Source organism: Natrix helvetica (genome assembly GCF_964273705.1).
Source record: "Natrix helvetica genome assembly, chromosome: 2".
Lineage (NCBI taxonomy): Eukaryota > Metazoa > Chordata > Lepidosauria > Squamata > Natricidae > Natrix > Natrix helvetica.
The window spans coordinates 55,609,911-55,625,199 of record NC_138552.1 but is presented as its reverse complement, the minus strand read 5'-3'; the positions used below and the strand labels follow the sequence as shown (position 1 = coordinate 55,625,199).

At 35.7% G+C, this 15,289-nt stretch overlaps 1 protein-coding gene across 1 annotated transcript in view; it reads left to right on the top strand.

Moving 5' to 3' along the window:
* DTWD2 (DTW domain containing 2) overlaps nucleotides 1-15,289 on the top strand; it is an 83,944-nt gene that overhangs the window by 67,703 nt on the left and 952 nt on the right. Inside the window, exon 5 of the mRNA XM_081941156.1 lies at nucleotides 9,039-9,167. Within this exon, the coding sequence (XP_081797282.1) occupies nucleotides 9,039-9,167 (129 nt within the window). The remainder of the gene's footprint in view (nucleotides 1-9,038; nucleotides 9,168-15,289) is intronic.

Here is a 15,289-nt window from a genome sequence, read left to right as displayed (position 1 = left end):
TCTGTCTGAATGTCATTTGTGCCTGCTGTTTTTCCTCTATCAAAGATTGTTTATATATATATCTTTACTTTGCTTCTATCAAATCTATTCTTTGATTACTCCTTAAAATTCCTTCATTGGCTGTAAGTTACCTTGTAATTTCTTTCATCTTATTTCAAAAGCTCTTGTTTGCGAGACATTTTTCCTCACCCTTCCTTTATGCTGAAAGTATATATTCAGTTATCATGCATCCTTCTTGTTGCCCAAAGTTTTAATCCACTTCTTTCCTGCTTATCATGATACCTTTGATTGAAAGCCACAATCTTTTCCTCTTTGAAATTCTTCCAAATGAGATCAAAAGAGATGACATTGTGTTATTTTTGTGGGTTTTTTTGTGTTTTGTAAATCCTGTATGTATTAAGTCCGTGATGGCACGCCTGTGGCACACAGCGCCCTCTCTGTTGGCACACGAGCCGTTACCCCACTTCATCTCCGCAGTGCATGCATGCGCTTCTGCTGGCTAGCTGGTTGGTGGGTCGGTGGGAAGAGCATGCACAGGCGGGAGCGAGGCACATGGTGGGGGTTGGGGTGCATGCACATGCAGGCGGCAGGGTACATGCAGGGGGCTGTGTGCACATGTGGGGGGGGCGCGGAGACCCTACACGTGCATGCATGGGGCACACACACACACTGCATTTTGGGGCACACACACTTTGGGCACTCAGTCCGGAAAAAGTTAGCCATCACTGTATTAAGCTGTTGTGAATCAGTATGGGGCCAACATCTTATAAATATAATTAAATAATTACCTGAGAATATTTTTTTGCATTTGTTTTCACAGCATCTTATCACTTTTCATAATTCTTCAAGTTCATTTTCTCAAGATGTAAACATATTAAAAGTATTCCTTATATTTTATTTCATATTTATATTATACAAAGTCTACCTTGCTGGTATAACCACTCATCATTTTGTAGAAGTGTTTAACATCAAGGTTCTGTTCTACTATGTATTCTTGAAAGTCTCATACCTTAGTGGACTGCATTTCATTTTCTATTTCCTATTATTTATACTTGTTCATTTTGATGACAATAAAACAAGGGCATCTTCAGAATCTGCTATGCAGACATCTAGGTTGAAAGGAGAACATGGGATTTAGTGTATATATGTCTTGAACTTACCTTTTATGTGGATTACAGCCATTCCAAATGTTTTATTCCAGGTTTATCCAATTTTTCCATTTTTATCACTGCAGGTATTATTATATCCTTTATTGATATTCCATGATGATCTTCTTGCAGTTTGTCACATAATTCCCTATTGGGTTTGTAGTAGATTGCATAATAATGATTTTTATTGAATATTAAATCTACTAAATATAAGTCCAAAGTGACTAATTATATTCAATAAACTCATTTTTTTTTCTTTTGAGTCCTTGCAGAATTGTGAAAATTACAGTTGATACCATCTCATATTTTATATTTTATAAAATTGAAATGTAATTACCCTGTGGGGAAAAATAAGATTGAAAACATTCTGTTGAAACTGAATTAGGTGAAGTGGTTATTTAAATAGAAATTAGTAAATTTAGGGGAAAATTGAAATTCTGAACAGAACTATTTATTTTACAAGGAAGGTCTGCACTGTAATTTTTCTATTCCAGGTCCAGCAACTGTTTCTGAAAGCATAAAGCAAGAAACATCCTTGCAACATAGCTAGGTTTAAACTAACCTAAACTCCAGCCAGCCATGTCATATGGTTTATGACAGCAGAGCATGGAGCACTCCTCATCTTTTTGTCTACTTCTAGCCCTTAAATTGTGGTTCTCATCTGGATTTCACCTTTGCCTGTCCCCAAGTTGGTTCTTTCAGGCTCAGAGTATATTATAAATTTTCTTAAATCAATCTGTTAAATATTCTTTTCTTTTCCAATTGCATTATTTCAATTAAAATATGTAGTTGTATCTTTAATTGGTACTCTTGAGTTTTTCAAATTGTTATTGATTGGTCTTACAGGGTGTTTATATGTATGCATATGGGTTTATGCATCATCTTTTTTCTTGCATACCTCAGGAGGTATCCAGTACCATTAACAAACACATAAAAGAAATGAAAATGTAGGGAATTAGTAGCCTTCCAAACACTTCAGTGAGGAGATAAATTGCTTTTCTCTTAGAGTGTTTTTTTAATATTTACAGTTAATTTAAGGTAAATGGTATTTACAATGTAGATAATAACATTTCTTTCTTCACTTCGTGACAGACTTGAGGTCCTTATTCTGCTCAGTGCCTACATTTTTTTCAGCACTTTTCTTTTGCATTAATTATTAAAAGAATAGCACTGCATAAAATATTGATCGGTTGCCTGACATTCATTTCAGAACTATACACAGAGCAAAAAGGTAATACAAGTCTTTTCAAGAGCTCGCTCTTTTCTGTTTTTGTAGTATATGAACAGAGACTTAAAATGTTTATTTTACTCTCTTGATATTTTAACATTCTCAAGTACAACATCTATTCAGCTTAACTCTTTTCTAGTAGCAGTATTTCTTATTAAAATTAGCATTTTCTAAGTTAGAATTTGCAAATGTCTTAAAATGAGACAGTTTGAATGGCAGTTGGTGCCCCAGAAATATGCAGACTAAATTATTGACAGAATAGTGAGAGTCTAGTTTTCCACATGGAAATTGTGAAAGTGCTGTTCTTTTTCCTCTCTTATTTTATATAGCTATTTCAATTGCAAGACTTGAATAGCCTACTCTAGAAAATGCAGTGTGCCCTAGAGGGAAAATCATACAGTACAATAATCTAATCTTTAAAATAAATCCCTTGAGTCAAACTCAGTTCTTGGTGGCTACAGAGATCTCACATGCTTGTTTTCTTGGCAACAACATAGATGTGGTTTGTGAAGTTGTTGTTTTCTGTTATGTTTTCTTTTCAATTCCCAGTCTCAGCTATAGTTAAAAATATATGATATATAAAGCAATATCTTATGTATCTCTCACTCTTATAAAACATTAATGGTTTTGTAATTTCTTACACCATTGGCAAAAAGTATAAGGCTGAAGAAAAAAAGAGAGGGTCCGTTCTTGACATATTCTATAACATCTCTTTGCTATTAAAAACTCTCATTCCCATAACCTTTAATAGGGCGAAATGCTGTAACATAAGACATTCTATAAGTCAAATGTATATCAAATGAGCACTTATAGGAGGCATCCCAAATCCAGGACTCATTATTCCCATGGGATTTAAATTGGGCAAAAAAATGAGTTTATGACAAAATACAGAATGTTGTAAAATGCCTGATATATGTAGATGTAAATCACTAAAAGGATATAACTAAATTTAATTATTTGTACTTGTTTGCGTGTGTGTTTGTGTATTTTAAGGGGCATTTTTGTCATTTTTTAAAAATAGCTTTTGCCAATAACTAGAGCTAGGCAGTGCAATGAGATAAAGAAGAATTGAAGAAAAACCAAGTCTGACAACAATATTTGATTGAACTAAAGACTAAACTATTAGAAGTAAAAGGAAAGAATATAAAATTGATTTATTTGATTAAAGCTAAAATAAGACTTTTTTTTCCTAATGTTCTGGCAATCCATTCTGCAGATTTTGCAGTACCAGTATTGAAAAGATGTGTTTGGTAACAGATAGGGGATGGGATATGGGATGAAGATATTTCTGTTTAACCTTATAGGTCAGTGATGGTGAACCTATGGCATGTGTGCCACAGGTGGCACATGGAGCCATTTGTCAGGGCACACGAGGCGCTGCCCTGTCAGCTGGACAGCGCGCATGCGAGGCACTGCCCTGTCAGCTGGACAGCGCGCATGCGCGCGCTGGCCAGCTGATTTCACCCATTTTAAAGCCATTTTTCACCCTTCCCAGGCTCCAGAGGCTTTATAGGAGCCTGGGGAGGGTGAAAAGAGCCTCCCCTGCCCCCCCGGAGGCCCCCCGGAGGCTTCATGAGCTTCCCTGAAGCCTCCAGAGCGCAAAAACCTGGCCCTATGGGCAAACCGGAAGTTTGGGAACGGACTTCCTGTTTGCTCCGAGGTCGTTTTGACTGCTCCGGAGGCTTCAGGGAAGCCTCCTGAAGGTCCCTGAAGCCTTCGGAGCGCTTAAAATGACTCTCTGAGCAAACAGGAAGTCTTGGAGGATCGTTTTGACTGCTTCTGAGGCTTCAGGGAAGCCTCCTGAAGCCTCCGGAGGGCTTCCGGGGGGGGGCGGGGGAGGCTGTTTTTGCCCTCCCCAGGCTCCTATAAAGCCTCTGGAGCCTGGGGAGGGCGGAAAAAGCATGCAAAAATGGGGGGGGTGTCACACTTGTAGTGCGCGCATGCACACTGGGGGGTCGCGCATTACATTATGGGTGCGGCACGCCTGCACACGATCCCCCCTGTGCTCCCCCCACTTATGGCACGCAAGCCAAAAAAGGTTCGCCATCGCTGTTATAGGTAGTGAAGAATTATTTAATTTATTTAGAATTGTTGTGATGAAGGTAGGAAGTCACTTTTTTATATTGCTTCTTTTTTCACTATATTATTTATTATTTGTTTCTGTTTTCTTCTTTCTCTACTTTTGTACTAGGTTTTATTATTGTAATTAAATTTCTTAATAAAATAATAAAAATAACAATTATATTTAAATTGTGTTATAAATAAGTGCTTCATGTACACGTAAACATTTATTTTGTCTTGGTGTGTACATGTGTGCCACATGTATATAACCACATTATATGTGCATGTATATGTATGTATGTATGTGTGTGTATATATATATATATATATATATATATACATATATATATATACACACACACCACACACACACACACACACACACACACACACATATATATATATATATATGTGTGTGTGTGTGTGTGTGTGTGTGTGTGTGTGTGTTACAACCCCTGGTATGCCTTATTTATTTATCAGTACAAATACAACACAAATATAAAAAGGCAACATTAAAAATAAAAATAAAAATATGGTTTTCTGCCTGCATGGTCTTCTGTGATAAGCCGAAGGACAGAAAGAGGGAGTAGTGACCTTCCTCCCATATTTAGGCATACCAGGAGTTGTAACACAAATACATACCTATTTCCCTGGCTCAACTGATAAGGAGGACAGCCTGTGGCTTAGTGGCTAAGACTCCTGCCTAAGATATAATACAGCCCAGGTTTGAATCCCAGTAAGGGTATGGCTAGCTGATGAGAGCTAATTAGCTCGAAATAGATCTATACTAGTCTCCCTTTATTTATTTATCAGTACAAATACAACATACACACAAACACACACACACAAACACATACACATACTGTGTTTCCTTGAAAATAAGACACGGTCTTATTTTTGACCCCTAAAATATGGCCTTGGCCTTATTTTGGAGCCAGGCTCTTTGGAAGCCCACTCACAAGAGAGCAGCGGCCCAGCAATGCCCCTCTCCGGCTGGGCAGAGCACCACTCAGTGACCCAGTGGTATCCCGAAGGCACAAGCCATGTGATCAGGGGGAGGGAAACAGGCGCTCATGCGGCTTGGCGCTTTCAGGATACCACTGGATTTGTGAGTGGCACTCTGCCCAGCCGGAGGGGATGGTTGTGCGAGTGCCTATTCCCCCTGCTCACGCGCCTCCCAGTCCACACCACGATCTGGGCCAGCGCTCTCTGCAGGGCCAGTGCCGCTGCTGCCATTCCAACACTGAGGATGGCTTCTTCTGAGAGGCAGGTCGGGCCAGCCACTTGCTGCCAAGTCTTCCGGGAGCTGGGGTAGAGTGTTCCGGAAGTGGCCACTCTGGGAGTGCACTACCCGCTCTATGGTTGTGGTCTGGCTGCCAGAAGACTCTCTGCCCTGGCTCCCGGAAGAGGACTGGGAGGCACGTGAGCATGGGGGGGACAGGCACTTGCGCAACCCCTCCTCCAGCGAGGTTCCCCCTGCCCCCTGCTCATGCAGCTTGGCACTTCGGGATACCGCTGGGTCAGTGAGTGGCACTCTGCCCGGCTGGCGGAGGGAGTGTCCACTGGGCTTATTTTCAAGGGGGGGCATATATTTTTGCCCACCCCCAAAATCTGGCTTGGCCTTATTTTCAGGACATGTCATATTCTCAGGGAAACACGGTGGGAACACAACGTTCTGTTTTCCAGAGACATACAGTAACATAATTTTGGAGCAGAATGATTTTCCTTGATCTTTTTATGGAGTGTGCCAAATTCTAATCCAGCACTTTACTGCCAGCATCTAGCCATACATTTAATTAGATAAGAAAAAATTAACCCATTTTATTTGAGAACAACAATAATAAAGTATGGGGAAATGTATTTATGACCAAAGTGAAAATAGTAATTTAATAAAAAGCTTTCTTTGTGGTCATTGAAATGCACTCTAACATTTCTGTAAATATATCTTGCAGCGGTAGCAAGATTACATAGGCATATGGATGCATAAGAACATAAAGAACAAAAGTTTTCTGACATCAATTTACTTTTTCTGACTATCTGTTCCTTACAGTTGCATGGCAGCTATTCCCTATAGAATATAAAAACATGAAGCTCTTAAAATGTCATTTTAAATTAAAGCCAGTATGTTTCAATTGACTAATTTATTTATATTCTTGATGTAATTTTCAAAAGCGAGCTGACAGTTTAGCTGTGCATTTCTTTTTCCATCAAGAAAGTAACTGATGGGACTTTATTCAGCAGCAAGTGGATATTTTTGCTATGCATAGCTTTTTTTTAAATGATTTGGATTACATATAGGGTAGGAATACTATTTATTATTTCATACCAGCTCAAGAAAACTTCAAAACTCTTTTCTGTACAGTCTGGGATTCCTTTCATTTCTCTATTTTTACACTCCATTTCAAACTACTAATATGCTGTTCATTTTATTTACCTTATTTTATTGTTAATTTAAAAAAAATATATTAAAATTTTAACAGGAGATATTGTATAACTCTGTTGTGATGGAAAATGAAATTAGAGGCCCATAAAGAAAAGAAAATGTAAAGATAAGACAGAGGCATTATAGTGTCCCATTTCAAATACATGAATTTGGGAAATTTACAACAATTCAAAACAAAACAAAAAACACACAATATAAAAACTTATCGTAATGGATTGTTTTCATGTTGGGAGACATGTTTCTAAAATAAAAAATATAGCCACAAATGTGGAGTCTTTAGTGCTCTCTGAGCTTGGTTGTTTATTTGTAGATGTTCTATTACCACACTAGGTAACATCTCAGTGCTAGAGTTGTAGATTTTACCCATTCCGGTAACAATGGTCTGTAAGCAAACAACAGAACTCAGAAAACACCAAGGACTCCACAGCTTAACCCTGAGCTACATATATTCTCTTCTAAACACCAATATGGTTTTGTATCTCCAAAGGTTAATGTAGTTAAAATAGCAAAATAGTCTCCAAAACTAGATAAAGAATATTTGCTTGGATTTTACCAGTTTAGGTGTTTCTCTTGTATGTTCTCCTTGTGATGTTTAGTTATAATTGCATGCATAGATAAAACATGTAAACAAATGAATAATTTAGGGTGTTATATTACTTTAAAGTTTTATTTTCTGCTTTTGTCTTTTCAGTTTGAGTATCTTGCTTTTAGACTTTTAAGAGTTGATGGACTAGGGTGTTATATTACTATATACATGAACTAGAAATACAAATACATAAAACCCTAATATTGATAGTGAATTCATCTAATAAATACTAAGAAGGGTATTAAAGCAGTCCTCTTCTAAGCTCTGGGCATAAGACCTTGAAATAAAGTTGTAGATAAACAGAATTAGAAAAACGTTTGAAATTTTATTTGCCACATTAAAAAAAAACCTAATTGTAATAATATTGTACAGAAGAGTTAACCGCATTCAAGCTTGAGAAATCCAATGTCTATCTACTCTGATTTTTGGTATTCAACCTAAATCCTATTTGTGGAGAAGAGACTGACACTATGTTGGTCATGGTGGGAATATAGAAGACTATGAAATATTGACATTGTGTTATGATTTTAATTAACATGAAAATGTGTGTATTAATAATAGCGAAGGAGCAGATGCTGTCATTTGTATTCATGTGTATATTGTGTTTTAGTTGTGTGATATTTCTTTGATCTTAGTGAAAACGTTGTAGAGAAGGCCTATTCAATTGTGAAATTTAAACTCTTTTGACGACTGTTTCAAATTATAATGATTAAGGAGGGGGCTACATCTCTCTCCAGATAAGTAATTAACTGTTAAAAATGTCTTTCATGCATAGCTGTCATGGGTAGACATATTTGATACTGTACAATGAACTGTTGGGCATAATATAATAGGAAGTGTAACATTTAATGTCTCATTAAGCAACAAGCTCCTTTGTAAGATAAATTTAATATGAAGATCGACACTCTGTTCCATTTGGCAAAAATAAAGCATTTTGTTTTCAGGATAATCTGTTACTTTTATATATATATTACCATCTAGCTATAAAATTGTAGTGTGAACAGGCTAAACATTAATTGTATATTCTGCTGGTCCATTTGTAAAAATGTGCTATGTAAGAGGTATAACCGAAATTGATGATTAAGTAAGAATTTTTTCCCTTGTAATGCTTGTACTATATTATGGAGCACTGCATAGTTCGGCAAAATATTTTTATGGCTGTAAGTGTCTCTTTATGGAAAGGCAATAAGCAGAAATCACCTTACTTTCCCCGCCCTCCAATTCGTTCAGTTTCACCCCCCCCCCCCAATGCTTGATCCAGTTCAATAATCATGTAGCAGTTTGAAGTATGGTCTCTTTATACTGTATGTATATTATTATGCATTAGCATAATATTTTAGGTTTATCCTATTTTAGGTTTGTTTTTATGTTGGTGGTAAAAAACATTATAGGTTGTTTTCCTTATTTTTAATCAATATAAAAATATGTGTTAATATATTGCAAATCCTTGTTCAATACAAGATTTTATTACTAAAAACTAAAATCTTATATAATTAAAGGATTTTTTTAAGAAACAGAGAGCACACTGTGTTTTAATGATGTATTTCTTTAATCTGAAATTACTATTTTCAGGTTCAACTGAAAACCAGCTTTTCAAGTCAGTACATAATTCGTACCCAGCCCACAAATGCATGCCTGTCTACACTTGAATGTGCAGCTATTGCCCTAGCCATCGTGGAAAAAAATGATGCAATTAAAGAGGTAGGTAATTTTAAAGTCATGTATACTACTAATGGAATAACCAAATGCAAGCTATGCTTATTTTTAAAAAAAAAAACCCCATGCTGTTTTACTGACGACGGTTCAAATTTTTCACTCCATCTTTTCTTAAATCTTCCTAAATAAGAGCTGAAATACATTAACTTTAGAAAACTTGACAGGAAGAAATGTCATTCTCCTAAGTTTTTTTTCCCTACCCCACCTATTCTTACATTAATCTTGCCACTTCTTTTCATGTGGTTCATCCCACTTCTTTGATAGACCTTCTAGAAAACTTCTTTTTCAACGTTGGGTACTGTTTGTCCACTATGGCACAAAGTACGTAAAATCAATTTCCTTGATTTTCACTGTCATTTTGTTAGCTAAATAAGTGGGTGGGGTGGGGTGGCTAATGAAGTCAAGGAAATTTTGGAAATATTTCAAAGAAAGTGTCAGTGGTGTGTCTTTATACCTAGCAATAAGACACTTGATTTATTGATTTTGTTGCATCACTTTGTTTGCATTTTTTCAGCAATTATCAAAGTTATGGTGGCACTGGACCATGACCCAAGTTAGGGTGACAAATGGACTATGACTGGTTTCTGAATAAACAAACATTGCAGCACTCCCAGTCACATGATTGTGATCTGGGCACATGGGAACTCAACTCACAACTATATTATAGGGATCTGTGGTCACATGATTACACTTTGTGACTTTTCCTGATGGCTTCTCACAAGCTACGTCATTGGGGAAGCAGGTGGGGAAGCTTGCAGGTCACTCCAGTAAGTCACTTCCACCAGCAGCACCTCTCTGCTCATGACCTCCATCAAATTTCCCAAGACCTCTACCAGTCTGTGCTGGCCCTCGTACTGTTTCCTACCACCGTCCATGGCACTCCCATATCTGGGACCAACATCATTTCCCCCTTAAAACTCCACGTGTCTTGGGCATAATAGCAACCGTGACTGGTAAGATTGCCATCAATAAGTGATACAATCATGTGGTGTCACAATTTACAACTGCATTGCTTAGCAATGGAAATTTCCATCCCAGTTGCCATTATAACTTGAGGAAGCTTGAATTTTTTAATCCATATAATGTGGATGTGCAGGTTTGAATAAATATAGAAGTACATGTTAAACGTAAGCTTCATTAAATGCATTGCATAGCTATCGTGATCATATATATGTCGGATATTACCAAGTTCAGTTTAGCAGAAGTGCATTTTTTTCTCCATGTAGACTACAGCTTTAGTTTAAGGTTGGCAGATTTCTGCAGCTGAATGAATTTCCAGTTGAGCAGATATAAGAGGAAGGAGAGAAAGAAAGCAGGTATAAGATTTGCAACCATGTAACAACAACCTAATCTTGTTTCTTTATTCAGAAATATGTCCCTCTCACTTACCGAGGCTTCCAAAAATAGTATTGGAAATTACAGTGTCCTCTGTGCCTCCTTTGCTTTTTAACCACCCTTGTCTTTCATATTTTTCCTTCTCTGTTATTTTAGTGTCATTAATTCCTCTTCTAACTCAAAGCTGTGACTGCAGTTCCTTGTGTAACTGCTGCTTAACCAACAATTATGACAAAACTTAGAAACTAGTCCTCTCATCATATATGTGCAAAGGGAGTTTGTGAGGAAAAAGTTAAAAAAAGAAAAATGTAGTCTTCCTTTACCAAGAGATAAGAGAATCAATATGTGACCTTTATAAAGGAATATTTTTGAATATTTGATGGAATGTACATACCACATATAGCTTGGATATTTGTTCCTTCACATAGCCACACTCAGTTTTGAGTAAAAGCAACATTGACTATCCTGAACGTCTATAGTTTTCTTTTCAAAGAATAGTAGAGGATTCTTGTTATTAGAAAGACATTTGGTATACAATTAAAATTCAAGAGTATGGTAAACCTTTTAGAAACAATAGATCATGTTTGTGATCAAGAAGGGAAAGAAGGTAGAAATAAGAGGTGTTGGCTAGGATGGAAAACTGCTGAATAATTCTGTCACGTACCACCACCTTTCCAATAGTGGCTGATTAACCTTTCCTAAGTTAAAAAATGGATCTCAAATCCCACATTTTGTCTCCCTGATGACCCATACTCTCTGAAAATAAGTTGGTTGTCAGGCAATTGGTGAGGCAACTGACAATGGACAAATCTTGTTGCTCTACCTTCAAATTGATCTCAAAAATATTGATGACTTATTTTGTCCCTGACCAAAGGGATCATTTCCGCCATTTTTGCCATGTTCATGCTCCATTCCTCTATGATGGGTATGTCAGTATTTCTCCATTATTGTGCAAATAATAAACTTGTTGCAGTCACTATATGTATAAAATCAATCTTCCATAATTTTTTTCTAATTCACTATCACTATTCACTATTCACTGTGTTTTAGGGGTTCAAAATCCTATATTTATATATATTGCTTTGTACAGTTCTTTTAATTCCATTTTTAACCTCCTCCATTCCAACTGTACATATTCAATTTTTATTGTATTTTGATATATTTTGCATGGACTATACACCGCCCCGAGTCCCTTTTTGGGAGAGGGGGCGGTCTAGAAGCATGAATAATAATAATAATAATAATAATAATAATAATAATAATAATAATAATAATAATAATAATAATAATATCCATAAATCTTAATAAAAAAGTTCTGGCTTTTTCCCAATAGTAATCTTTAAAATTATTTGTATCCTAATGTCTGAGTGAATCCAGGAAGAGGGAAGTGGCAGAGGGGCTGGAAATGTGTGTGCTGTGCACAGGCCTTGAGTTTTAAAAATGTCTGAGTGAATCCAGGAAGAGGGAAGAGGCCGGCAAGGACAGCCATATTTTCTCTGTAAGTAGCTCTTTTATTGTTTTGTGTACTTATTTTATTCTTATTTAAGTAGTAAGTGCACAAAATAATAAAATTTCCTTTTTTTATATCTTCTTTTTGTAGGTCATTCTTTGGGGCAAAGAATTCAGTGACATCTCATTGGTCACTGCCACCCAGTCACATGAGTCCCAAGCTACTCCCACCCGGTCACATAACTGCCAAGCCACTCCCACTCAGTCACATGACCACTAAGCTCCTCCCACAAAACAGGCCACACCTACAGAATAGGTTCTAAAAAAATTTGAAATCCGCCACTGGTCCGCAGGTACATAAAAAGGTACATCCTTTTATAAAAATGGTTTCTTAATAATAATAATAATAATAATAATAATAATAATAATAATAATAATAATAATAATAATAATATTTAATGCTTCTAGACCGCCCCCTCTCCCGCAAGGGACTCGGGGCGGTGTACAATTCATACAAAATATAACAGGATACAATAAAATTAAATTAAATATGTACAGTTGACAATTGACATGGAGGAGGTTAAAATGTAGTTAAAAGAACTGTACAAAGCAGATATAAAATAAATTCAAACCCCTAAAAACAAATACAGTAAATTAAAAAACCCCTAAAATAACCAGATATAATACATTTGCCAGGAGGGACAGTTGAATTATGCCAGGCCTGTCAGTCGGAACAGGTGGGTCTTCAGTTTTTGCCGGAAGGAGCGGAGGTCAGAAGTGGTTCTAATGTCGGGGGGGAGGTCATTCCAGAGGGTTGGGCCCATCACAGAGAAGGCCCTACTCCTCGGTGTCGCCCGCTGGCATTGCCTAAATTAGAGCATAATATGAATTTCAACCCATTCATCCACATTCTCTCTCATTTAACTGTCTACATATTATAATGAAAAGGAATTGCCCATTTTATCATGCAATTTTTAACCTGTTCCTCTTCCATTCAAATCTTAATGAAGCTTTATACATTTTACAGGCACGTGTTCATCATTTCTATATAATTCAGTTCAAATTTCATTTTATATATTCCAGTAATATTTCATCTACATTAAATCTTTTTTAAAAATGTGCAGATGAAAACCTTTGAAACTGAATTCAATTGTTCTCACGGCATTATCTTAATTTTTCCATTTTCCTGTACTGATAAATCTTGATATATTAAGCAGTTTCTTTTCTATAAAATGCTTCCTATACTGAAAGCCATAAGGTATTTTCGAGCATAGCCCTTATTTGTATTTATTCCATGTTATTAATATAGTACTTTCTACATAATGTTTTTTTCTACATTAATTTTAACTTTGAAGGCCATAAAAACTAATGCCAACCAAATATTGGGTTATATTCTTCCAATTCTTACATTATTTTATGAGCAACAATCATTTTTTTCATCCAAACCAAGCAGCAGGCTGCAAAATATAATTTAAAATAAGGAATCCTAATCCTCTTTTCTTCTGCATATTCAAGAATTTTACATTTAACCCTTTATTTTTTTTACTGCCATATACATTTGGACACATCTTTTTCCACTATTTAAAACTGCATCATATTTCAAAAAAGGTATTTTTAAAAATAAAAACAATATTCTAGAAAATACTTGCACTTTCACTACATAAATTCTTCATAATTGTATTTTCCCATCTTAAAAATTCTCTCATAATTTCATTCCATACATTGATATAATTATTTTGAAATAATATACAGTTCATATTAATTATGGTAATACCCAAATATTCCACTTTTTTCTCTATTATATCAGTTTTTACCAACTCTTTTTGATATTCCATTTGTATTATTATTTATTATTATTAACTTTTTTCATTTCTCTTTGTTAATTTAAATCCAGTTAATGAACCCAATTCTTTTAGCTTTTTCATTCATATATTTATTGCTTTTAATTATTCTGAATTTAATTATTCTAAATTATATGCAAATTTTTATAGCACTCTATAACCTTCAAGCTACTTTTTCATATTGTTTGATGTATCTAAACCGTGGTGGCGCAGTGGTTAGAATATAGTATTGCAGGCTAATTCTGCTGGCTGCCAGTGATTCAATCTTCACCAGCTCAACGTTGACTCAGAATTCCATCCTTCTGAGGTCGAGAAAATGAGGACCCAGGTTGTTGGGGATAATATGCTGACTATATAAACTGCTTAGAGTTGGCATGTAAAGCGGTATATAAGTGTAAATGCTATTGCTATCTGTTAAGAATTCAAGAACTAAAATGAACAGTAGTGGCAGAAATGGAGAGCCTCGAATTGTCCTTTTGTGTTTGCTACAGGATCTAGTCCATTGACTGTAATTTGTGCTGTTTGTGTAGTATTATAGAGATCTCACCCACTTAATAACACTTTCTCCGAATTTCATATTTTCCAAAATTAAATAGAAAAGTCTAGTTCAAATTGTGAAATGCTTTCCTCACATCAATAAAGATGAACATATCTTGTTTTCCATTATGGTGTTCCAAAATATTTTAATATAATAAAATTATATTTTTGATATCTGTCAACTGTCTTTTGGGTAAGAAACTACATTGCTCATCATGCATAAAATCCTGCAGAACAGTTTTCATCCTTTTGATTAAAATAATCCTAAATATAATCATTTTTCAATAATGATATTGGTCAGTCTTTTTTAGGGTAAAGAAGTGGGTAATCAAAGATAACCGGCACCCAACTGGAAAATGACACTGCAGAAAGGAACACAAAATTATCTTGGTTGATCGGAAAAAAACCCTGAATGTAGTGACAAATAACTTCAATATTATTGCCAGGAAAACTAGATGATGTAACAATGTGTCATTAGGTGTTATACTCTGGAGAGTCTACTCCTTTCTATCTCCTTACACTCTTTACAGAGACAATTTTGTACTTTCAGGATTTATAATTGTGTCACCAAAAATAATGTCCTTCCTATAATTAACATTATGGAATCGTGGTAGTGGAAAACATTTTGTATATTCTTTGCCCCAAAACTTCTCATTTACCTGTTTTCTCTTAATTTACTATTTCTAGTTTATTTAGCAAGAAATAGTAGTGGAAGCTAAACTCATTCTTATTAATGACATAATACTAAGCAGTTCAGCGTATAAACCAACAGAGAAAAGTGTGAAACTGAGATTGTAACAGCTTTTAAAATCATGCTTGAAATTGCTTCACTGACTTTTTTAAAAAATTCCACAGCCTCAAGCAAAAAATTTTATAGATTAATATCACTTCCAAGTAAATATGCTCAGAAGCAAGGTATTTATTTCACTTCATGCAACTAGAGGC